The 27,757-nt window shown below is 35.2% G+C and overlaps 2 protein-coding genes across 5 annotated transcripts in view; both read left to right on the forward strand.

Annotated features, from left to right (window-relative positions):
- LOC110370478 (very long chain fatty acid elongase 7) overlaps window positions 1–2,192 on the forward strand; it is a 58,780-nt gene extending 56,588 nt beyond the window's left edge. For all 3 annotated transcript variants that reach the window (XM_064034186.1, XM_021326299.3, XM_021326298.3), the window contains exon 8: window positions 424–2,192. In XM_064034186.1, the coding sequence (XP_063890256.1) occupies window positions 424–925 (502 nt within the window). In that variant the 3' untranslated portion in view covers window positions 926–2,192. The remainder of the gene's footprint in view (window positions 1–423) is intronic.
- A 2,153-nt stretch (window positions 2,193–4,345) lies between these two features.
- LOC110370491 (uncharacterized) overlaps window positions 4,346–27,757 on the forward strand; it is a 94,557-nt gene continuing 71,145 nt past the window's right edge. For both annotated transcript variants that reach the window (XM_064034276.1, XM_064034277.1), the window contains exons 1-2: window positions 4,346–4,628; window positions 23,655–23,846. In XM_064034276.1, coding sequence (XP_063890346.1) covers window positions 23,705–23,846 — 142 coding nt within the window. In that variant the 5' untranslated portion in view covers window positions 4,346–4,628; window positions 23,655–23,704. The remainder of the gene's footprint in view (window positions 4,629–23,654; window positions 23,847–27,757) is intronic.

Raw genomic sequence — 27,757 nt, forward strand, 5'->3', positions numbered from 1 at the left:
TGAAAAAAATCCAGTCAAAGCAAAATTGAGCAAAACTTCTTCCGTATTTATGTCTTGCAAAATTGAAGACATGGATTAGCCTGAGCAAAACAGTAATAGTATGTAACTTATTATCAGAAAGCTGCGCAACATCAAATCGTGCACAATAGTCATGAACTATTGTGTTATGTCAATTTCATTGCACCTCTATACCTACTGGTTAAGTTATCTAGTGCAAGAAAAGCTTACTCTATTGTGTCAAATCATGTCGCACGAAGTATATCAAGAGTGCACAAACATTTTGAAATACATATATAAGACATACAAAACACGTATGCATCTAATGCACCTTCGATCATTTCTTAATATAGTCATTAGAAACTTGATCCCATAAAAATAATCTTTAATCCATATCTTCAATTAAATGCTAAATGTTTGCTTCAGATTTATTGCTGCCGGCCTGATCCTGCATTCGACCATCTTCATAGTTCTGTTCATGAACTTCTACATGCAAGCCTACAAGAAAGATAAGCCAAAAAAACAAGCTCTATCACTTGCTGCAAATAACAACAACAACGACGATACCCATGTGCCCAATGGAATGGTCAAAAGTGATACCAATGGCCATCTCAAAAATGGTACAGTCAATGGACACCTCAAAAATGGACTAAATGGACACATCAAAAACGGTGACCTGAACGGACACGTCAGAAATGGTGACCTAAACGAACATATTCACACTGAAATCAATGGTTACATCAAAAACGGTAACATCAATGGTTTCGTCCAAAACGGGAACCTTAATGGACATGTCAAAAATGGAGAACTCAATGGTTATCTAAAACATGAACTTAATGGACACGTTAAAACCAATGGCCATTTGCAAAATGGTTACACGAACGGTCACGTCATACACGACATAACAGATAAAGAAAAAGTGCAATAGCCTATACTTCATAGTTAGGTTAGATTGTATACTTTTTATGAATTCAATTTGTATGGAGAGTCAGAGATACTTGAGTTTTTGTCGGTCCCTTCTTGTAATACAAAAAAGTAACTCGATGATGATAGAAAGTGTAATTTCTTTGAGTTAGCGCGGCGTGAAGCTTTCGACCACTCGACCAGCTGACTTAGCAACACGTCTTTAAGATGTGGTCGCCTTTTTGTACACTTATTGAGGAAAACGAAACGCAAATTCAACCACACTCATTTGTTTTGTCGGTTTACGAACACTCAATCGTATCTCAGACTCTTTGAATGTAATGTACAGTTAGATCCAGTGTATAAATAGATATTTCTTGTGAGCTAACTTTTACTTTAAAATGGTGCGTCTACAATTTTCATATAATTTATCAAAATTTTTGGCATCTAAAATTCCGAAATCAAAAAATTATGAAAAATACCTTTTTGTACCTGTTTTTATATTTTTCTTTTTAAACAGTTTATCTAACGTTAGGTAAAACTACCTCATGAGTGGACTTAATCATATTTTACTTATAAGTGTTAAGCCTCAAGATTGTTTAATAAAAATCCGCAAAATGAGGCCAGTGGCACGCAGGAAGAATTTAATTTTGTCTCACTTTTTTACTTTTAATGAAATTTTTGCTCACTAAAATACTTTTTTACCAAAAGACTTGTCTTTAGAAGTCATTAATTCCATTACTTCCGTCCATACTAAGCTTTATTAGTTATAAGTAATAATAACTGTAAATAAAGATTAAATTATTTTTTGTTTATGAAAGTACAAGCAATCATTTAGGTACGATGTGCTTTTCAAACTGTCATAAAAACAAATATTTTTGATGATTATTTTCGAAATTTTTGTCATGTTTTTTTTTCTGCGAAAGTAAAATAAAATCAAGTACAGTGATTTCTAAAATAAGTATTACTAAATAATGTAAATATAATTAAATTGATTGAGATTAATATCAACTTACGTGTAATGGGAGTGATTTGATTATTTTTACAAAATAATTATAAATAATTATACAATTTTTGTATTTTATCGTCTCGGTGGGTGAATGGGATTTTAATCCCAAAGATATTTTATATTGCTATTAAACTAAGGAAACCAGTCAGTTTTAGCGAAATTTTAATTTTAGTATAAATAGGTGTTTTATAAAGACATAGACTTAATTATTGTAAGTGATATGTGGTTAAACCTGTATACCCTTTTATACGATAAGTTTCAAAAATAAAATATTTGAAATTTTTATTTGTCTGTTTTCATTCGATAATGGTAACTCTTAAGATACTGTCATCTACCCAGATTCTAAAGGCCGTCTATCTCATAACGACATGTGATTTATATTAAGCCTCAAAAACAAGATAAGTATATGCTGTCTGTGAAAGTCGTTACGATTGTACTAAGAAGCCAAAAACTTGCATACACAGTCTACCAAGTATCAAGGCTACTTTTACCTAGGAACTGGATTGTGGAGGTCAGATTAACTGTCTCTGAATGACTGTCAATCTTCATTACTTTTGCAATGAAAACTTGCCGGGCCTGGCCCTATAAACAAACTTGGCGGACTTAGCTAGAAGTCTTAAGGATAAGGTCGCCTTTTTGTAAACTGATTTCCTCTCACTAACTATAGTTAAGCACTAAAATCCCTACGAATATTCTTAAACTGAAAAGACTCTTAAAACGCAATTATTTCAGAAACTATATTTTATATATTTAAAATAGAACGGCCAAAGCCAATTACACTATTTAACTTATAACTAATTTTAACTCAGTCATGCATCCTTCTCACAAAAATTCAAACATGCTGACATTATCACCTTCCATTCATCCGCAAACGCATCAAGATCTGTGTTTGAGTTCAGGAGAGCATTAATGGCGGCTGTCGTTCGAGGAATAGGCGACTCGGAATGTGCCACAGTACGGGAACTTGGGACATCTAGTAAAAGATGTCTTCTGCCATGCCATCTGCCATATTTAAGTGCTAGTTAGCCTGTTTATCGAGGGTGGCTTTACTTTATAATATGCTGGGTGCATCAAGTCCTCGTTATTAAAAATTCTGCTCCAGAAACAGGTAGATACTTCAAAGTACAACTTACATACCGTTTCAGTATTTCGAGGCAACTCTGTTTCAGCCAAGGCTCTATAGTTTATGCTGCAACACCTTCAAGTTAGAATATCGTAAAAGCGCCATCTATCATCACAACTTAGATACTACTAAGTTAACCCACCAAGTGCTTCTGTAGGCGTTAGGTTTACTTATACTCTACGATATAGTGCATACTTTCACTGCGATTGTATTGTAAAGTTTTGTATAGATGTCGCTACTGAGTTACTGTCTTTTGTATATTTATATGAATTATTACTGGCCGTTGCGATCAATTTTAGTTTTTATACGTTTTTTTGGGTCTTCAAAATTAGAACGTGGTAAGTTCTTCATTTTATATTTTTTCATCGATATTCTATGTATTTTTTTAAATGAACGGGCTAGTATGAAATTAATTTTATTTTTTATCTCATAAAATACCAATTAAAAAAGCAAACCAAACACCAAAAACAAACTAATTAACAAAATCAAAAAAGGCTAATTCCTGTAAACAGCAAACGCATTACCCTTTATAGGCAATTCAAAGAATTAATTGCTAAGAAAATCGAGCTTTAAAAATTTAACGGCGTGTCGATAACAACTCGGGCCCTCGCTAAACCTTAATTATGGCCCTGCAAAATGTCAATAAACCTGACATTGGTACATTTTTTCTTCCCCTTTCTAATTTGTTAGCCCTAGAATCGTAAGTATCGTAACCCTATAATATATCATCTAGTCTTACTTGACCCCTTTGACCGAACAAATTGTTTGACGTGATGGGTCATGGTAGACTGGTGTTGTAATATGTATTGAGAAGGGTAGACTTGGGGTAGGGACACGCGCTACTCTGTCACCTTTTGTAAATGATGGAGTGAAAGAGATAGGGATAATGCTGCCCTTGTTTATTGACGTTTCGTTTTACGTGGAGATGTTTAACAATGACGTTTACCCAATTCGAAATTTAAACTGTTATTAGGTATTTATAATTTCTGTTCTTATGAAAATCTTCAAATTAATCGCGATACTGTTATTCCGTACACTATGAGAAACGAACATAATATCTATGATTAGTACTTTAATTTATTTAAAATACTACTTATGTTGTTATTATAACCCTATAATACACATTAAAAGCAATTTATAGTTATAGAGAGTAAAGCATATAAAAGAGTTAAATAAACTAATCCAAAATATAAACAAAATGCCAACAAAAATTACATCAAGTCTACAAGCACAAAAGCACGCTACATCCATCACCATCAAAACAATCAATATACACCGTAAAACGGAACGTCTGTTCGCCGGCCGGGACGAAAACCCTAGCCAGGGGTAGGTAGGGAAGTCAGTTCTGTGCGCGTCGTCATCGCGCACGCACGCGCGTCGCGTACCGCTCCCACACACACAACAAAAAACCTTAAAACCTTCATAATCAACCCAACGTGAATAACATTAGTGCTACAGTGTATTAATAAGTGTTATTAGTTAACTATAACAGTGATACAATACAGTGACTCAGTGCAACTACCAACGAAACAGCGTTCAACCATAATGATATAAAACATTTTCTACGATAAATCGCTTGTTACTCTGTTTTAATCGGTAATGTGCCTTCTTTGAGGATTACTGTTGTTATGTATTAATGTATTATGTTCGTGAACCGCAGTGGGGGTGGAAATCTATGGAATATGCTAATAAGTTGGTTTCTTTTAACCCGCACACAAAAAGCTCTGCACTAGACACTGCAGTGCGATTTGTGTTGCAAATTCACCAGAATTTATATCCTTTCCGTCTGTACTTACTATTTTATCTATTTTCATTAACAAACTCGGAATTTTCTCTCGTTCTTTTGAGTTATTTAGATCCGTTCCAGTAGAGTCCTTTCATTTTTGTTACGTATTCTGTTATTATCTAAGCTAAATTGATACAAATTTCGTTTGAATTAATTGTTACGTTGACTTTTGGAGCAGAATTCAACAAAGTTGTCAAATTCCAGTGAGAATTCGATTACAAACAATTTTCACTTCATAATAGGAACGGGTAGTGTCATTTCCTTTGTGCCAATAGTCTATTTGCTCTAATTTCCTGCTTTGCTTGTTATTAACGCGTCTGCATCAGATCTGGATTTAGATTTGTCGAGCTCAATCCGAGTGTCGACTTAGATTCGATTGATTTACTTTTGATCGATTTGAATTTCAAATCAATCGGTTATTTGTTTTGCTTCGAGAAATTGATTGACTTTTCGTTGATTAATTGAGTATTCTAACGAGCTATGGTTCAAAGTGAAGCCGATGACTAAGCCACAATTTTAAATTTCCTACAGTTAAAAAAAACAAATTTATTATCATATTTTTGGAGCAGTCCGATGACGTCACATAAAAGGCAATAAAACAGAAAGCTAGGACGTATTTAAATATTTTAATGGCAAGACACAACGACAATGCGTGTCTAGCCTTTAAACATAGAACTATGAAAATAAAGAAACATGAACTAGACAAAGCTTTCGTTGTGGAAGTAAAAGCTGCAGTTGAATAACCCGTGCTTGAGCCACGTGATTTTTACTTACTGCCTATCTATAGATACTTTTGTTCTGGCGAATAACCACAAAAGTATTCATTGTGGTTCAGATTCAATAAGAATGCTTTTGAGTAACGGTCAGTTTTGTTTTGAAGCTAATGATCGACCTATAGAACCCGATAAACTATACAAATATCATATGAACAAAGTACTGACTAATGATGATAAAAAGGCTACATACAATGAAAGAAAGAAAGGTGATCAAGATTCCATCGTAACAATTACCAACATGGTAACCTTGGTAATAAAACGCAATCGATATGAAATTGATAACCTAGTGGAATCCAAATGGGTAATCAAATTGGAGTTTGGAAATATTACAATGCTTTTGATTTGTGTTTTTGTATGTCTAGTGAACGCTCTTCCATCGACTGTAATACTCAAATAAATATCACTTTGACCTCTGACACTAATCCATAACTTTGTCTGGACGATATTCAATACTAGTAAGAAAAAGACGGATGCAGATATCGTGGTATCAAAATTCCATAATCATTAATGTTCATAATAAAGAAAGTCTCACACATCGGCAAAGGATAAACCATCATGTACAAAAACATCATCGATAAAGAATTTCAATATTTTTTTCACAACGAGCCTGAACATCATTCATTCATAAAGAACGGGCAATAAAGGAATTGGTTTCGAACAGACAAAAACGGAATGGTCGACGTTATTAAATCATTCTCAACTTGGCTCATACAAAATTCTAGCCTTTGCTTGTATATCGTCTAGAAATAATATTTATATGCCATCACAATTTTCCAATTGAATTGCTAGAGTGGTATAGATTATAGATTTTAGTACCTACCTAACATTTCTGTTTTTCGTCTTTTTTATCTTATGCTGTCATAAATTTATGTCTATCTATAAACATATCTTTTACATTTTCATGCTACTTTATACTTTCTTCAGAATTTACCTGTGCACCTTTCTTTCAAAATCCGTCAAGACTTATCTTGGTTATCGCTGAGGCATGAATTTCTGAGTACCCGGGTTAAGTAGCTGTTACTATGTAGATCTCTGTATAACCATCGTCCGTCTTCGTAATATTAATGTCTACTTTGTGTACCTGTACGTAAATGGCATCGTTATTGTCGTGTATGGCATTAACGTTCTCACGAAACAGCCATTGACACCGTTCGAGCGTTTGCAAGAAATGTGCATCGTTGAATGTCGGCTCGAAGATGGGCTTGTAATGTCTTTTGTTTATATGATTGAATGTTCTTTAATTATAAAGCTGTTCCATTAATAGGATGGACCATCAATTTTAAAACAATGTATTATAAAATATGAATAATATAATTAATACTGATTGTTATTGGGTATTTCTAAACTGTATCGTTTCATTACCCATCTCATCTCATATGAACTACGACAGTCACTTTACGATAAGTAATATTTCACTCTCCAAAACTATTTACATACAGCAAATATGTTACTAGAACGGCATAATATTTAGCCTTATTACCTACCGATAAATTGATAACCTTTCAAGATATCGAAATAATACGACTCGGGACAGACAATTCGGAATTTGGAGCAACGTCGGCCCAAATTCTAAATCTTCTATTCAAATACATCAATCAATTAGCCATTTTATTTCAAAGGGGACAAAGGTATACCGAATACCATGGAGTAATTCTAAGTGGTATTGAAGGAGAGAGCTCAAGTACACAACAAAAGATGGAACTATACGTCTTCGATGCCAAAATAGAATAAAACACGCAAGCTTAAAAATAAAACACAGGAGAGCTATCCCGACGACTTATTTCTCGTCCGGAAGTTATCAGAACGACCGGTTATTCTACAACAATGAGGCCGGTTCTTATGTAAACTGAACAAGAAATGATGCAGAAGATGCATTTAATACAAACGTAGTACAGGCTTTTTAGAACATTGATTGAGGATAAGCTCCGTCAAGAAGAAATGGTACATGTCAATAAAATAAAATATGTTGATTAGCTGAAAGAATCCCAAACTTGTCAAGTGTCAACTTTATTCAAAATGCCTTATGTTTTTCATTTACCTATATAAAACAGAGCACATTTGCGCAAAATCATCATGCATGTCATTGCACTCTAAGTCGTCAAATCTGTAGTTACAAATCACCAGAATTCTCTCCTGCTGTTTTCTCTATCACTCTATCAGTATCTTAATCTCGAAAATCTCTTGAATCCTTGAATGGCCTATCAGATTTAAATCGGATTAGCAATTGCTCTAATTTACCATGTACGGCTTGGATATTCTGATCTTATTTGTTCCATGATCACATCCATTTGGATCGTGTATGCGTATGCGGCTGATGTTGTGGCATTTTTATTGGAGCAATGTTTATTTATTTATTGGTTGGTTTTGTGTTGTTTGAAATTGGAGTAAGAACTTATTTATATTCTTGGGATATTGTATTTGCTGTATTATGTAGTCTATTCGGTTTATCTGTTTCATTTTTGTCTTCATTTTCTTTGAGCTTGCCTGTCTTATGGTGATCAGTTACTATTTCTTTAAGTTCTTCATTAGTTCAATTAATTGCAAACAACTATAGATAGGTAATGTTTTATTTCTTGTGTAACTGTAAGCATTAATATCTTAACATACTTTGATCATGATCAATGTTTAATAATTTAGCTCCACAACAATAGAATCAGTTTTTTGAGAGGCATTCGGTTCTCATGTATGCGTACGAGTTGATTGAGAGCACGATCTGTCTGTGTTCGGTGGTTTTTTGTTCAGGTTAGCATTTGTTTGGTCTCGATCAACAAGCTATAGAGTAAACCCCATTGAGTTGAGGTTTTGTGTAGCGAGAAATTGGATATCGGTTTCATTTGTGTGTGACAAAAAAACGAACGAAATAACAATTTGGGATTGATTTTTAGTGATTTTTTTGCGAGCTTCGGGATTTTGGTTTACGTCCAAATAATTTATAGTTTTTATTTTGTTGTGTGCTTACATGACTGGTTTATATTGATCATGAATACATGCAAGCTCACCAAACAAATACCCTGCACCCCAAAATTCGTCCCGAATCAATCATTCATAGCCAAATGTTTAACCCTAAAAAAACCCGATCATGCGAAAAATCGACCAACGTCTGATCGTCATTTCCTTACTAAACATTTCATGGCACAAACTATTTAACATGGACTTTATTGCCTAAATCTTAAGGATCATTTTGGATATACTAGTGAGTATACAGATGAACTAACCCAGCACGTGTCAAGTCAAACCCTTAACGTTGATGATAAAAAAATGTTTGAGTAAACGATGCGTGTAGCGTTGTATTCAATTAGTGAAGTCATTATTCCTATTAGCAAGAACGGTGACACTCGTGTGAAACAAAGGAACATCTGGGATTTGTTCTCTTTTATTAGAATCAGCTATTATTAGTTTAGATTTGTCATTGTTTTGAACGGGATGGCTTGATGTAGAGATTTTCAAATTCTTCTGGTAGTTTAACTCAAAAATTGTGATTTTGCTTAGAGGTTTTATTGTATTGTACGATATCAAAGCAATTTTAAATCCACTAAATTCATAGATAAAAAACTAAAACTATGAGATATTTCGTTTGTAAACATGGATAAAAGCTGAATCTGCAAATAAACCTCGCACCCCTTACTTATTTATGCATGTTCACACAAATCATCATTACTGAAATAACCTTAGAAACGATAACCTACCAACGTTAAACACTAATAAAATACGTAATAATCTGTGCAGCTAATTGCTTTCCTAAATCACCTACCAAATTAACAATATATGCCTACACATTTTAACGTAGACATAACTTAGTGCCTATGGTCCAATACTCAAGTTTATGGTTAACTAAGAAAACAATAGATAGATACAATATTGGAACAGCCGTAAGATAACTTTTACCACTGCTCCTAATAGAATCCTTCAAGAAAACCAATTCATCTACTTCCATTTTATTGATACATCTATCCGTAAGCCTAAAAATGTATAGGAATTTATACCATCTTACCATGGATATTTACGACCACAATAAACGTATTCCGCTATCAAATGATTTGATACCAGATTCCCATGATAATTATATGGGGTATTACAGTAACAATAAAAATTTATAACACCATGCACCATGGGAGAAATACAATAAATATCGGTTTCTCATGTACCGCCTCTAAAAATGTTACGGAAAATGCTATTTTGATGGGTATTTTGGACAGGGGTCGATATTCGTTACAATTGTGAAGAGAATGATGTTATTTGTTTTGTACGAGATGATGGTAAAATGTTGGCAACAAAAGTGATAGTACCTAATGACTAATGAAGAACCTACTATAAATAAAATGGATTAAAACACTGATCGAGTTGGAAGGATCTGCTATCTTGGTTATTTTAAAGATGAACTACCCGTACTTAAGACAATGCAAACAAAACACTAACGAATGCCCAAATAGATAATAGTGTTAACTCAAAGTTAACTCTCCAAATAAAGTTAAGAAAAGTAATAACACAGCTTAGCATAGCTTACATGCTGTGATGACACCAAATAACATTGGAATAAGCGCAGGACGATAATGATGATGATGATTATGTTAAGCTTACTTTATTCTAGTTGAACTATCACATGCCCATAAAGCACCCTAATTGTTGTAACAGTTGCAACATCAAAGTTTTTTCCTTCAATACAATTACACATGTACATAAAGAAACGCTTCATAAAGATTGCATGCTATTATTAAGTGTCCGTTTAAGTATAAATAGGACATTCTGAGATAAGACAGCTGTTCGCAATAACCCAGTACAGTGCCGTCTTTATTGCCACCTGTCATATTAATACGTATTGCAACAGTTTTATGTATGAGAAATAATATATGAGCGTTGAGGACCATATTATTTAGATCACGGTTTTTGCTACCATAGTTAGTGATAATTTCGTCTTCCAAAAATGTCGATTTTGAAAATATTGTAAGATTAATGCTTTTGAAACGTGTATTTAAAATTCACCTGTCTCTAGCGTGATTTTTCATAATTTTAAAGATAGTTGGTATCTTGCACATGATAGAGACCCTATATAAATATTAAAATAAGTAGATTAAAACAATGTTGATAACCACTTTGGTTCCCAATAAACACATAACTGGACGAGCAATGAACGTCGAAACACAACAAAATAAAAAATAAATAAAACAACATCAGTATGGGAAAAACCGCAGAATACACAAGACTTACCCCATAACTCACAGCCCCTAGTTTACGGGTATTTAGTGGCAATAAAACCAAACATCCAGAGGTCCCTTAAACAAATAGGCGACAAACAAACAAACATACAGACAATGGATGCTTTTAACAATAGTATTACAAAGCCATTAGTTTGATGGAAGCGGAATACTATCGGTTTTATTTTACTACGTCATTTCGCTATATCTAGCTAGAGTATGTAATTTTAAATGACGATAAAAACGAAGGTGGTTTTCATTCTGCAATACCCTAACTTCCCCTTTGACTGCTCTTCTGCCTTGTTCTGCGTTCTAAAATAAGACTACAGATGCGATAATCCTTAAGAATTATAATGACCCAATGGATTACGGGTACGAAAATTTACAAAGTAATTCTGAATATAAATTCGCAGTAGCCATTTCAAGCAAGAATCAATTGTGATATGTTGATTTCAATTACCAAACAGAAAATCAGTATGTATCCCACTATATCTGGTACTTTTTTTGGTTGACCAACGTCATTGATGACTAGTTACCAGACTTCCATTTAAACTATCTTTAATTGTCTAGAAATAATGAATGCACTCAGTATTTAATATGAGACTCACGACCTACTTACTAAAACAATGGGTCCTTGTATAGACAGAAGACCTAACCGTTATAGAATCTAATTAGGTTTAGACTATGGATAGGGATCTATAAGACTTGCACAGAATTTAAAAATGTATGCCTTCCCTAATGTATAACGTCACTGATTTGAAAATAATTACGAAAATGATGATGCAGTAGAGTTATCGCCAAAATACTTAGCATTTCTGAAGTTCGTTATTGAGCTACTATTGTCTTAGTAACCTACATCAGACCAATGAAGAAAAACTAACTTATGTTAGGCTGTAAGGTTAAAGAGTCAAATGGTTAACTGAACTGGCGTGAACTGTAGCAAATGAATTGAAAATATCGTACTTAAGTTTAAAAAAAACACCCAAGATCTTCGGCATTGAAATCCATTTTAATCCCTACTATTAGTCTCGTGAAAACCCCTACATACACGAACAAACAGTACCTATATACTTCTGTTTTTAAGCCAAGATTAAGCTTCCCTAAACACACAGCGTCCCTTATTACATACTCAATCTAGATTATTCCTTTTGAACCGAAATATCTATTACTACCACGGAGTAAGAAAAGATGAGCAGAGACGCCATAATTCAGGTAGGTCAGGTGCCTTGTCCTAGGTCAAATTTGTACGATGGGCATGCAAAAAACGATCAGTTACGAGTGAAATAGCGAGGACCCTATTTCCTCCTTTTTGAGACATCTGTCAACGAATTTTGGTATTACAAAAAATGCTTCTGTCCAAAGAAGGCGTATAAGGACGGACACAGCAACGTTCCTCATCCCCGCTCACCCGCATTTTGGCGCTTTACTTTCTTAGGAGATTTCTCGTTATGCCACCTCCGCTAGTTATTTTTTTCTCTATGATTAGTACCAAGCCGAGTCAATAAACTACTTCGTTCAATAAATACCGAAATAAATTACCTATCTTATGCCTGTATTTTTTCTATACAACATTAAGACTGGATTAATGATCTGCGTATCTATTGAGTTTTTTTTTCTTCTATAAATAGCTTTTCGGCTTCTGTTATTGTTTGAGTATCTGTATTACTTGATGCTATTGTCTATTGAATATTCTTATTAAGACTCATCATCCTCCGAGCCTTTTCCCAATCCTGTTGGGGTCGGCTTCCAGTCTAACCGGATTCAGCTGAGTACCAGTGCTTTACAAGAAGCGACTGCCTATCTGACCTCCTCAACCCAGCTACCCGGGCAACCCGATACCCCTTGGTTAGACTGGTGTCAGACTTACTGGCTTCTGACTACCCGTAACGACTGCCAAGGATGTTCAATGACAGCCGGGACCTACAGTTTAACGTGCCATCCGAAACACAATCAATGGTGTCTAAGATATACTTAGAAAGTACATACAAACTTAGAAAAGTTACATTGGTACTTGCCTGCCCTGGGATCGAACCCGCGCCCTCATGCTTGAGAGGTTAGTCCTTTACCCACTAGGCCACCACGACTTTTTCTACTACTACACTACACACTACACACACTACACTACAGTCTTATTAAGACTCGATACGATATAATTGTTTAGTAGATTAATTTTGTTAGGTTCGTGACTAACAATTGCGCAGATTGGTACACTAAGATCATTTAAATCGTACTTTTCAAAGTCATCCAGTAGATCGGTGTTATGAGTACCTTTGCCATCCAATCATTATGACTGTTTATAGATTTAGGTATATGAACGATAAAGAATCATTTAAGTTAAATTAAATGGAATGAATGAAACCGAAAATGGCCAGGCACTAGCTGCGTAAAATAACGATGAGCCTTGGTCTGTCTGTAACTGTCTATAAAGCCTCGAAAGAGTGTCAATAGAAAAATGAAGGACATAGATAACTAGGTACAATTTTATCTAACTTTTAACAAAGGACAGAACAGCTCCCAATCACATGCAAACACAATCACAGGCAAAATCTCCCCAAAAAAGGGCAGAACCCAACAAATTTTTAAGGCAAAACCTTTAATAATTCGTCACAATGTCTCCTTCAATACAATTCCTCTTATTTGTCCCTCCCGTCCGCTTGACTGACGGGCCGAGTGAGGACGCGGTCCCAGTTGCGTCTAAGCTTAACTGTCACGAACACATGATGTCATCTCTGCCGCTACAATGTGCGTTTCATTTTCTAAAATTAAACTGTTACTGACAGTTTGCATAGTTCCTGCGTTTTAATATTTGGTGGCTTTTGGGTTTTTTCCTGAAGCTTGTTTTGTTAGTAATGTGGCCTGGAATTTCTACCCTTTGTAATTATGTATGTATCTACATAAGAATAGGCAGCGATTGAAGTAAAGGCTAGTTCAAGACAATGAAGAATCTGTAAAACAATTACATATTACAGTTGCAAGAACCTTAGATAGAAGGCTGAGCCGTATAAACTCTTCAGTCATCATCGTTATTATATCAAACACAAAACTTGACTACACCTTTTCACATTTCAATAAAAAAAGTCTCTCTGTATTGGTGAAATAACCTCGTCCTTGAAGTTGATTAAAACCCTTAATTATATTCCAATCAATACACCACAGCCAGCTACAAGACTCATATCACGGAGTACAACCACCCTTTACGTTACTATGATGTACCTCTAGTTGGTATGCCTTTTGAAAACAGGTCTCGATTCGAATACAGTATTTAGTCGCGGTTCTTGTTAAAAGATCGAGTGTTTGTAACTAATCGATTGTTGGAATCCACTACTAGATTTTTAAATCCATTGAATCAATTAGATACATTTACGTGGAAAGATAATGTTTTCAGTATTTTTTTTTTATATCTTCTGTTTTATCTAGTATGTGAACATGTTAACATAACTTCCAACTCCTAAAGCCTAAGACCCGATATTGCTACATTAAGTAGTAAACGAAGATCAAAGCAAGTGCTGCTGTCAATTTCACGACACTATAACTTCAATTTTGCACCCGAGAATACTAACTAGAAATTAATAACGAAACCAGACTTACGCATGTCACAACTATTAATTGGTAATCAAAGAAAAATAAATAGAAATGCATCTTACACAGCTCAAAGCTTCATTTCATTTGATGAAACTAATTCAATTCAAAATAGAACCTACAAAGCACAAGTCTTCTAACAAGCCATATAAAGATCCGCAACTAAATTGAAAACGCATTCACAGAAAGAGCAAACAAAAAATTCATTACACAGTAAAAAAAGAACATTTTATTGCACATCGGGGCGCATGGAGGGGTCTCAATCCGTTTGGAAATAAGTCGGTCAGACGGCCACTGGCTGCATGGGAAATGCAAGGGACGGGTGATACGCATGACTTGGTATAGGGAGATGCGACTATCCTCATGTGAGCAGTAGAATTTTATTTATAAGATATGTCTTTGAATGGAAATGTGGAGCTTGAAGATGTGGATGCAACTGTTGGTTTGATAGATGGGGATGAAGATTTAGGAGATTGCGAATTTGTTGAAATGATTTAGATTGTGTTTAAAGTTTGATGCCAAGATAACAATGAACTGTTGCAGCACAAGTAATTACACTTCTCGACTTAATCACTACAAATATAGTAACACTCGGTAAAAAAAATTAAACAAAAATGATTAAATGTTGGTCATGGTGCCTTATTGATAAAACACCTAATTAACAAAACTTTAGCACAAATGTAGACAAAAATGGAGGAATGAAATACGTTAACCTGGAATTTCAAACCAGCCACAATTGTCATTGTTAGTGAAAACCGAAACTAAAGTTTAGCAGTAAACACAGATATGTAGGTCACGTAAGCATCACTTCTGCGGAAACTATTCGACTGCTACGCGAGAGCCTCGAGTCTCCAGATAAGAGGAACTCGGAAGTATCTCGAATACGATTTTAATTTATTTGAAGAAGTTCGTGTAGGACATTATTTTGGTTTGGATTTTAATGGTTAAGGTAATAAATGTGTTGTTGATAAACTTGAAGATAAGTCTCAAAAAGCAATTCTGTCTGCTTTAGAAATAAACCTTTCTGGAATAAAATTTAAAGCATAGCTAGTTGCAAAAAGTTCAGTCTTCATATTTCCGAAACTCACATTTTTGGGCCAAGGCTGCTGAAAGATTAAAAAGTTGGCGTCAGTTGTGCAAATTCCCACGTATATCACATCATGGTCAAGGGAGAAACATATTTAGGGTGAGGGTGATATAATTACCTAGCTTAGGCCATGTGTTTAACATTTATCACTTTCAGGTCTGCAACTCAGTAACCTAGATAATCTATATTGTACTTTTCTTTTTTTTTATTAAATTATAGTTTCTTTAAGTTTAGTAGTTTAATGAAATGAATAATAAACTTTTTGTTTACCTTCATCATCATCAATTTTTTTTCAATCTGTGACGTAGTACGAAATATACACAATTCTATACCACACTCAATCGTCCTTATACCAAGAAACCCAACAAAACCAAAATCATTTATTCAAATAAGGCTCTCGAGTCAGCAGTATCTGACCGCCTAAACTAAGCTCCTAAAACGCTCGCCCTTTATGCTTCAACTACTAGACCTATTTCAACAAGTGAAGAGGCCTAGACATACACTGGATAAAACGAACTGGGTATATGGAACTTTATTCGTCTGGGCTGTTTCTGTTATCGATTTTTTTTCTTATATTTAAAGGAGAATTAACTTGTGATGGAATTAAGGCAACACGGGTTAGGCTCTAAAAAGCGCAGTCGGTAGATGAATGAGCGATCATTAACATTTGCAGCATAGTTCCTCCATTATTTTTATATCATGACTGTTATTTGCGTTACCTACGTAAGCCTCAAAAAAGCCAGAGAATCTAACAACAAGAAGTCTTTATAAGAGTTTGTGTGTTTGTGACTCTGGTATGCCATATCTGCTTATAGCATACCCGATTAGAATACCAACCCCAACACAGTTAACAACAAGCTAAACAGATGATCAATCCTGTACTTAAAAGCATTCTTACCACATTAACTTACTCATTAGCTATCAGAGTTGGATCGTCGCCAATACGCGAGCTCACATGTTAATCATTTTAATTTATTGTCAGCTAAAAATAGTGACTTAAGGTACGTTGTCGTGACTAGATTTGTATCGTATTTGATATTCAAGCGTGGCTCATGTCTTGGGAATAGTAATAGGACGTGTAGTTTTGTCGTGACCATGGAGACAATGACTAGTGGAGGTGCCACAACGGAAAGTCTCCTAAGAAAGCAATGCACCAAAATGCGGGTGTGCTTTGAGGAACGTTACTGTCTTCGCCCTTATACGCCATCTTTGGAATTGAACATTTTTTTGTTATACTTACTACTATGGTGGATGTCTCAACAAATCCGAACGCCTTAGTTCTCTGGTAAGGTAACTGGTCGGTTTGGTCATGCCCACCGTACGCATTTGACCTAGAAGAAGGCGCCTAACCTACCTTACATTATGGTATCTCCACTCTTTCCTTGCTCCGTAGTCGTGCCGTATGTATAGTGCAGGTAACGAAGTATTCATAGTCATGAGATACGGATAACTTCTTGCTTGGAGCTATCCTTTTGTTTGGTCTGACTGTCTTGTGAGTGTGTGGGATTAAATTGGCGTATATGTTCTTGGTAGCGTTATTTGGTAGAAGTGGTTTGGTTTGCACTGAGCTAGCGTTACTACTAGTACCTATATATATTTAGAACGGTATTTCTTGGAATGTGTATACCAAACATTTTGACTTCCTAATTGATAGGTTGTATGTTTATATTAAAACCTTTAACAGATATAATTAAACAGAGGTTTACCTCGATTCCGGTTTTTATATCAATTTAATTGTCTCCGTACCTACAATTTAAAGCAAGCTGTTAAATATCAATTTCTACCATCAACTATATTAAATTTTACAGCTGTCTTCACAAAAAACTGATACAAAACCACAAAACGCCTAGAACTTTTTAACACAAACAGTTGAAACTTAAAAATTCTAACATCCAAACACGTCACTATAAATAATTTAGTCGTAAATTCAATAGGTAAAAAGTAAAAAACCGCGGTTAGACATCACCTGCCCAAGTTTAACTAATGCCGTAACTAAAGGTGCATACAAACCGGTCCAGCATGAATCTTTCACTCTAGTGGGCAGACGGCTTTATATTTTGTTTGTATTTATTTCATTTTATTTGATATTTACAATATGTATGTTAATTTGTAAGCTGATTAACTATGATTTACACCTAATCGGTTGATTATTGAAAACATGAAGGTTTTATTGGAAGCCTCAGTTAATATACAAGAAGGAACCTCCACGCACATTGAAACGACAATCTAAAGTGAAGGCTAATAAAGTTGATTTCAGAATAACAGTTATGAAGCGTATAAGATATTTTGGGAGCTCAACGATACTCAATTGAATTAAGGCTTTAAATGTACCTACGTGTTAATTCAAAAACAGCTTGTGTACACATAAAAATCGTAAACCTATGATTTATAATGACTGTGTGAGAAAATCTTCTTAGTAAGTAGCTATAGATTCCGATCACAAGTTCATTTTAACGTTATCGAAAATTATGTAAATAAGTAGGCAATTGCAATGGAAAATGAATTCTCCATGATAAAGTAGAAATATAACTAGCTATACAAAAGTTTATCCTTAATATACCTAATCCATAAAACACAATAAGCTCTCAATCATTTAAAAAAATATACAGCATGAACTCAAAACGCCTACACAAATTCTTTCTAACAAAGATGGCCGAGCAATCTCAATTGAAAAGCTACTTGGAATCATCTTCACTGGAATATTTTGACGTTTCAATAGTCATGGGAACGATATGAATCCTCCTTCATAAAGCCTTTGTTAAATTGGGCCAACTACCTGCCTTGAACTTTAATACGTGCATAACAATTACCAACATTGGTACATTGGCCATACGTTGGTGATTTGGTTCAACTTTACGTAGATGACTTGTTTGTAGGACAGCAATGTATGATGAAGTTTGGCAAATGTTTGTTCGTGTTGGTCTTGGTTTTTTTTTGTGTATGATTCCGCCTTTTATTAAGAGGTACTCGCATGTTTTTGGAAACTAATTATATTTTAAAGGTGTTTTGAAGTGTATAGAAATGTGGTCTGATTTTTTGTTCCTTTTGGAGTATCGATTTTAAAGAATTATTTTTGCTCCAGTTGCTATAAGTGCTGGGAACTTTAAGATACCCTTTATTTAAAAAAAAATTGGACAATAGCATTTTAGGGCGTTTTAAAACCGTTAAAATTTAAGTTTAAAAACTTCTAGTGCTGTATCGACATAAATATCATTTTACGATGTAATAACAATTTTAAGTATTTTTACGCCTTTAAAAATCTGTTAAGTTGAAAGGATAAACATGAATTACTTAGAAACGAGCTACTAATCCATCAATTTACGCGTTAAATTTTATAACATCGTATAATATAAATATTTTACGAGCTTTTTTCATCTTATAAAATGAGAATCAAAAATGTTATTTAATGACGCCCTTCGAGGTCTTATGATACCGGATACATAAATATTTAATATGCATTGTTAGCAAACACATCTATGGAAAAAATATCATGCCAAAAACCTATAGAAAACCCAGAAAGTGCAGCTTTCCAATCTAAAACAGAGTCATTGCTGAAATCGATAACTTTTTTAGCAAAGATTAAAAATTAAACGGATTACTACGGCATGATATCCAAAATACCAACATATCGGAAACAGCTAAGCCAACAAACGAAAATTCAAATCGTATCCTGAATTAATTCACTGCATCCCCGTTATTCAAAGCAACCAAGCAACATCTATTTCGATCCACTAAAATTCCGCTAAAGAATAAAACACTCGATCACTACGACATTTTCAGACAATAGAAGCACGATAACTCACTACAACCAAGTTTTGTGATAAAAGAACCACTTTATAACACTAGTATCCATTTGAATTACGACCTTGTTACAAGGAGATAAGGTGCATCGTAACCGTAAAATGTAAGTGGCGAGGATTATTCCCTTGTCACGCGATCACCTGATTGGTGGAACAAAAATAACGTTATTAGACATGAAACTGCGCTGGAAATTACGAACACGATGTGTTCAATCATATTACTATTAGGATAATAAATTTTAGGGTGTGCGTGAGTTTTTGTAGGTCATTCTGTGCGAAGTTTCAGCGTTTCAGCGTATAGATGCTTCAAATTATTATTTTTTACGTCGTGACAAAATAGAGGAATGTTATAAGTTCTGTACTGTGTTTATGGATGTGCCATCTTATCTCCTAAATACATAAGCTAAGCTATGAATATAGCTCTTATATCTTATAATATAAAAACTCTTAACTTCATGGTGGTGTTCCTTAGGGTGGCCTTTTTGTATTGGATGTCATCAAATGACGCCTCCCACTATGACTGAAGCGTGAGGGATTGTCCGACTCTAACTGACTAAAACCTGGGGAAACAATACGTTCAGTTTCGACTCTTGTGTGAAAATTCAAATGTTCTTTCACATTACCTTAATTATGACAGGAATTAAATTCCTTTATCCGTTTATACAGTTCGCTAATAAATTATATTATGATACCATCAAGTAATGCTCGCTTTATTAAAGAGAAACACTAATTACGGAGCGAGCTTAGTGCTTTGAATATTTTATAACGTGAAGTATTATTTATAAGGACAAGTTGGATACTTCCTAGATTATTATATCCTTATAAAAAGGAGAAACGTAGTTTCTTCTGATGATTACTTCTTTGTCTTGAAATGGCTGACTTCAGATAAGCAAAGTTGATTGACAAGATCTGTACCACTTATAATGTCATCAACATATTATCGATTTACCTTATAATTTTTGTTTGATTAATTTTCCTTTTTCGATAATAATGACGATAAAAAATACAAATAATAGAGCATTGCATATAATCAAAACACAGTTGACAAGGTTTCTCCCACAGTTCAGAAATGACATACTTAAATAATAATTTAGGTCACAATAACACAAATAGACATAATAAGCGAGTGTGTAACAACAATGTGCCTCCTATAGGTCTTGTAGCAAAGGGTTTATTATAAAAATTGCAGGTTGCAAGTCTTACAATATAGGGAGAAACAAGCCACTTATATCCAGTAGGTAGATCGGCTTTTACGAGACATGTGGGAAGAAGCAAAAATAATAAAAACAACAACGTTTCTGTAGGTCGTTTAGTTGTGAGTGATGAATGGCATAGTTATACATTGCATGGGCAATGTAGAGTGACTAGCTGCAGAGCTCTATGTGTCAATGCATAGACTAAACGACGCTTCTTCTTAAAATAATGTCACTTGTGTGATGATGTCAGTCAGAGAAATATGGAAGAAGAAGACATGCTAGCCTTAAATTAAAATTGGGATAAGAGCAGAAAATTCATGACGAAAGCTGGATGACAAAATGTCAATAAGTATTCGAAATGGCTCAAGTTTGGATGACGTTGAAATGGACGGTGCAGGATTTATGTAAAGAACTAAAATACAGCACGTGCAATAATTGATTGCAGAAAGGAAATGCAACTTATTGTCAAAGGCAAAGTTAACAGGGCCAACCAGCCTTATTCACATACTTAATAAACTCAGTTGCAATTGGTGACAAAGGGCTAATTGCACAAAAGCTATTAATGTATTCGAATGTGAAATTCTCCAATACAAAAGACAAAAGAGTGTGAAGATCACTATTGCATTTGGACGGCATCATGGAACCTTTCATTGATAAGAGAGACAGTGATTATGATGGTGTATCAGTACCATAAGCTCAAAACATATGATACAAATATCATTTTAGCTAACATTATGTAGTTTTAAGCTGATTGGAGCCGACACAAATTAAATTAAAATAATGGCAGAAAGATGATGCTAATAATCAGTGTCATGGTGAATGAGATACGGTTACATTTTGTTTTTAATCTTTTCAATAACCCGTATGAAAATTCTAATTTCCTAAAAATAATAAACTTAGGATTGCTCGTACTTTAACACATAAAACAGTAACAAAACATGTTTCTATCGGTATTAAAAGAAACAAAATAGCACGGAAACAAAATCTGCAGCTCGATTTCCGCAGAACGTTGTTGTTCCGTTGTGGAACAAACTAAATTGTTGTAGTTCGTATTGCTATTGTTTTGGACTCACTAGGGGTTAACAAACGTTTGTGCTCTATAGCAGATAGAAAAGTGATTATATTTATGAAGAATACGGACGAAATCTCGAAGAGAATGTTCGCGTTTGCTTGATACTTACTTAGTTGATGTACGATTTCAAGAAGGTGGCGAGCAGAAGCTGGATGCAAAGTGCCCAAAATGGGGATAGTTGGCGCTCGTTGGGTAAGGCCTAAGTTCAACAGTGCACGGTATTTAGATGGTATGATGATGAGGAAAAAAGGAGCTTAAACATTTGTCCCATAATACTTAATTAATGATATGAAGTTTTCCATACAAAACAATCGTACCATTAATATTAATTGGGATGTTCTCTTGATGATTTTAACCTCAAAAACAGTAAACATTTTGATGAAATAAATAATTTGCCCTTTGTCATGAGTAACAAAGTTACAGTTGCAATTGTGTTAGCAATTACTTTAATAGTTTGTTAAATTCTTTTCCTCCCTCAATTGTTCATTTGGCCTAATGCCAGTTATCGTGGTGACTGCACTTTGCTTGGTCTTAAGTTTATTTGATAAGATGCGTTGCTAATTTAGTGTAATGAGATTATTTTCGTTGTAATTCTCAAATGTAAATGAATGGGTATTCCTATAAGAGCTGAGGGTTAACTAGAAAAATAAACAACATAATTTTGAAAAGAACTACAATGATCCCAAAAAGGAATGCAATCTAAGTGTAGAGTTGCACATTTAATATAAGAAGACACAACGCTTGAATGAAACTAGGTATACATTTTCTGAAGAATTGGGATACAGAAGTACATAAGGGCACCAATACTGAAGAAAACTCTAAAATCAAAGACATTTACAAACATTTGCTGTTCTCAGAAATCGACTCATTGAAGATTGATACAAACAACAAAACAAATAAGTGGACACAGATAAAACAAATCTTCAACAAATAAAGCTAAATCGACGAAATCTTAAAATGACGTATAGTTTCTTTTTCTCGAGTAAGCAAACCAAGCACGAGTATTTGGCAAACTGCCTCACAACAGCAGCCTACGGAGAAGATTGTAATCTTACGGGATAAGATCGGCGAGAAATCATCAATAATGAAACTGTCTCGCTATAAACCCTATCAAGATTTAGCAAAACCGCTGAAGTTAGGAGGAGCATTTTGAACAAGTTTTATTATATTATTGTAACTATCCTACAAGTTTAACTAAACGCTGCATGGTTTGTTTGAAAGACGACAAGACCATTAAGAACGTCACTAATTTTCAAATAGATAAGTATGGAAGAAGACTTGTCGTGCTGACCTTGTATGAAATGGATGCATGGCAGTAGAACCTATTCGTTGTTTCTCTGTATTTATGTATCCGGGCCTTCAGTAATTTCCTTAAGTCCAACCCTAAGTTTACTAGAAATCGAATACCCAGATGCCGTAAAACCTTCCCTTATCTAAGATCTGTGGTAGCTCTGATTTATGAAGCCTAAAGCCTCGATAGGACACGTTCAGGCCGCCGCCATTTACATCAATTTGTTTAAGGTCAGATAATTTCGCCATTAGTACGCTTATTAGTATTGTGGGCAGTGACAGGAAATTATAGCTGTCCAATAAAAATAAAAAGCTTTAGGTGTGACCTTGGCGGAATATCGTGACTGCTGTAACAGTGCTATGAACTCCATATTGATTTGTGTAGATTTGTTTGATCAGAAAGGCAAATGAAAACTACGTCTATAAAATTAAATTGCTTAGATTTAGAATTAGTTTATTACGGTCAAGGAATAAGTATATAGTATTATCTTTACGATAAGTTGAATAGAATGAGGAATGAAGGAGTTTTTATTAAGCGCGTTATATATCTTGACGACGAAACTCAGGACTATAGGAAGAAACTCTTACAAACTTAAAAGCATATTCCACCACCCACACTCGTTATTTGATGCAACACCATGTAAAACATCTATCATTTGGACAGTCAGAGGCCAGAACGTCCAATCTTACCAAGGCTGTTGGTCTGGTAACTACTCTTATCAAGGGGTCAAATAAGCTGTCCATGTGTCACAATGCTACTCATCATCTGGCCAGACTGGAAACCGACCCTAACATGGGAAAGCAACGCAGATGATGATGCTAAAACACGTCCTTTCGTCCTCAGGTCCCCAAACGATGTGAACCACCTCCACCAATGGTCGCTGCTCTCCTACCATGGCGGTGCAGGCTCGGCCGACGGCTCGTCACTTCCACAACCAGCCGGAGCTGCAGAGCTGGGCGGGGCTCATGCTGCGGTGGATACTGGTAGTCTGGGTCGCCAGTTGCGGGCCTTTGGGGAACACTGTGAAGCAAGATGGTAAGTCCAGCTTGATTTATGTATAGAATAGAACCTTTTTTTGGGAACTAGGTACTGGACTTTCTACTGTTAGTGTTAGTAGAGTTTTAAAAAGTTCTCATGCAGAGGTGCATGCATCTCTATACATACATCGCATACATATCTGATTTAACAAAATTTTGGTCTTAATATTACAGGTTATTGTCATTTTTGTGGGTACAAAATATGCTCAAAAATATTTGTATGCATAAAAATGACAATATATAATGACGTATGATAACTAAGAGAATATTTAAAAATGATCCTCCTTCCTGATGTTAAGAACAATACGTAGGTATATCACGTATGTTTATGTACTCTACCGAAACTATAACGGAACTAAAATGGTCTTTACAAACATAACCTACTAAAGATTATAAGCAGTTCAAAATAAAATACACACCTACCTATTACCATTAATGCACCTATTCACTCCGTTTAAAAACACCCTTGAACACGAACATTCAAAGACCATTTCCCTCAGTTTATCGCTATATCAAACCGCAAAACAAACAATTGACATACTTCCCGAACATTCCAAAACGGTGGCACACGAAAATGCATTTAAACTCTGAATCTCGTTCACCGTCCATATTTGCAGTTGCTACAATCAAAAAGCTTTTACGTCATAACGGTGACGTGGAATCACGACCGCAATGAATAGGGATGAATGTTTTACCTATGTACTATGAATATTACTAACATATTACTGTAATATTGTGAGCCTGACATAATTTGTCATGTATTTTGTATAGGATATTACATAATGTGGATACCAAAGACTACTCCGGTGTTGCGGTTATAGGTCCATAATCGCTTACCATCAGGCGATCACATGATAAAAATCATCTACTCTATGATAAAAATCGACTTATTTTTCCTAAAGCTGTTGGTCTAATTCTTCAAAATACGAGTAAATAATGGATCTCTTTAAAATTTGAAGAAAACATTATGAAACGAAATTGGAACTGTATGAATATACTAATCCACTTAAAGCAGGTATGATGATTAACTCTGTATGAGAAGAGGCTAAAGTAGCTGTAAGTATTAGTCTGCAAGACTCTAAAACTCATTCCCACAACATCTCACTCGCAAAAAAAACACAAAAGCCTATAGTTAAACCAATATTGATGATCAAAATCGATGCAGCAACAGGAACAAATGAAAGCCACAGACAAACCGGCAACGTGCTGAATCCGTACACTTTTGTCACAAAAACCGACCATTAGTTGCGGTGTTGTTACGTTACACGGGAAGCCACGATTAGGTGGACAGTCGACGTGTGACCTGCTAGACGATATATCGGCTTATCTAGTGGATAGAGATATTAATGGTAGTTTTATTTGTATGGAAAGAGGGCCGAAATATCTTGGGAAGGTTAAACTGAGGTAGTCTATTTTACGACGCTAAATTATTATTAGTTGAAAATTCACTAATTGGTTCATTATAATGATGATAAGCCATATCACAGAGGTATACATATTGCAGAGATAGCGAGATCCTAATGTAATTTTACTTTGGATACTCAAAAGAAAATAGGAAGTTGTAACAAAACGATGCTGAAATCCAAACTACAGTATTAATATACATTGTTTATACGACCATCACGTAAGAATGCTAAAAACGTCAAAACAATCTCACACACCTTTTTAAAAAAAGAAACAACAAAATCTAAATTAACGAAACTCTCAAACTAATCTTAACTCACGCGGAAACGACTTCCCATAATAAAAAGTCCTAATCAAAATATTTCAAGCTATCTAGATCAGGGTTTTGGAAGACATAATCAGGTCGTAAAACACTGTTTAGCGTTTATGCCTGTCGCTATAAAAATGTTGAGAACCACTCGACATTTCGTCTGCCCTACGGCGGTATTGCCCCGTTAACATCGTTCCCGGAATTAGGGATAGAAATTGCATTAATGGTTACTATTTATGGAGATAGGAACGGCTATGTAGGATGTAGAACTTTTTTATAAAATGTACAGGTTTAAAATTGTAAATAATTAAAGACCTCAATTGCTTTAAAAAAAAAAAAAGTACTTTGATACGCTTTTGTTCCTTTTTGACGGATCAAAAGGACGTATAGATTGGTATAGAGACATTTGAGGAGCATTGATCACTCTTAAATCTGAATACATGGATAGTAGGGTGGTATCTTGATAAAATAATGTTATTGATCCTTAAGTTATGTCTTAGTCAAGTCTAAGGTTTTCAGCATAACTTGTACAAAAAGGTTAACAAAGCCGTCTATAATTTTAGATCAAACCTGTCGAAAGAATGTCGAAAACTTGACTTTTAGACCGACCTTTACCAATTTTGCTTTATCAAAGACTTTCTATTTATACTGTAAAACGATAAAAAACTGACATTTGATAATAAACATTCTTTCTGCATAAACACACTCTGAGAAAAAAACAAAATAGAATCTCATTTTCACTCCAGCAAATATCAATTTTTCCGACAGCCGTACCATTTTAAAATTGTCTATACAATACTTCCTCTCGACTTACGATTGTATTCTAAGAACTGAGTATAGAGAACAAAATGACTAGCAGAGATGTCATAATGCAAAATCTCCTAAGAAAGTAGCGCGCCGAATGCAAAGTTCTTGGCACGAAGACAGTCACTAGCTGCACCCTCATACGCCTCCTTAAGGGTGCGTCCACATCTGGCGAATGTGCCGCGAATGTGCAGCTCGCGAGCCGTTCGCGACCTGCCCGCGAGCTGCGCGCGTGCATTTTTGTTCGTGGGCCGCGAGCGGCGCGCAGGCGGCGCGCGACGTCTGACATCTTCAATAGTACTGAGCCAATATACGGAACTGTAAGGGCGAGAACTGATTGCGCGCAGATCGCGCGCCGCTCGCGCGCTCTATACGAGCCTTGCATGACTTGCGCTAAAGAGGCACACCAAACTATTGCAGTGACTGCACGCGCGCAGCTCGCAGGCAGCTCGCAATCGGCTCGCGAGCTGCACATTCGCGGCGCATTCGCCAGATGTGGACGCACCCTTAGAATCCGCACATTATTTTTAAATTAAAATCACCAATCAATCAAGACCAATCTCTGACAGTTTTATTTTGACAAGGAACCCGAATGCTTCGTTAGTTCTAGTAACCGATCACGCTTATAGTACGTCACATTGACCTACAAGAAGGCGCTTGGCCTACCTCACTTATGGCATCTTCACTATTTTTCCTGACTCCGTGATAACAATGCTTCCTTTCGATTGTATTCTAAGAACTGAGCTATTTTCGTACACTCGTAATCGCGTCAACGCAGCTGATTATTTATTTCTTAGAGATAAGGTATTTATATACTTCGGCGATACTGATAACAAGAGGTGTTGCTTGTTGTGACATTTGATATGTATTGGTTTGTAAACCTTGCCTTACCCCGAATTGTTAGATGATTTACAAGTAAACTAGAATAGGGACCTTCACAATTTGTGCTTGTAAAGTCTAGTAATATATTTAGAAAGAGCTATCTGTCTCTTTCATAAGCTAACTTTTGTGACATCTTATGCATGACGGCTTTTGGTCAACGAAAGTCATTCACACAATCTGTAGTTGCTGGGGATTGTTTTCTACCATTTCTTCTTTCCAGCAAAAATACATAGCAAAAGGTGAAGGGTTTTGGAGGCTGCTATCTTTAGTCAAAAACGATATTGCGATATGAAAAATACTTTGAATCAATTATTTTGTACTTTTATGTACATCTTAGGTACGAATATATGACCTATGCTCAACGTAAAAATAACATTTAAACTAAAACGATTCCACATACAGCTTCCATTTAGCCAGCACATAAAAGCATAAGTAAATACTTATAGTAAAACTATCGGCCAGCCAATCTGACACTCACAAAAAGGCTGTAAATTCACTTGTAGTCGTAA

Source organism: Helicoverpa armigera, chromosome 4 (assembly GCF_030705265.1).
Source record: "Helicoverpa armigera isolate CAAS_96S chromosome 4, ASM3070526v1, whole genome shotgun sequence".
In the NCBI taxonomy this organism is placed as follows: domain Eukaryota; kingdom Metazoa; phylum Arthropoda; class Insecta; order Lepidoptera; family Noctuidae; genus Helicoverpa; species Helicoverpa armigera.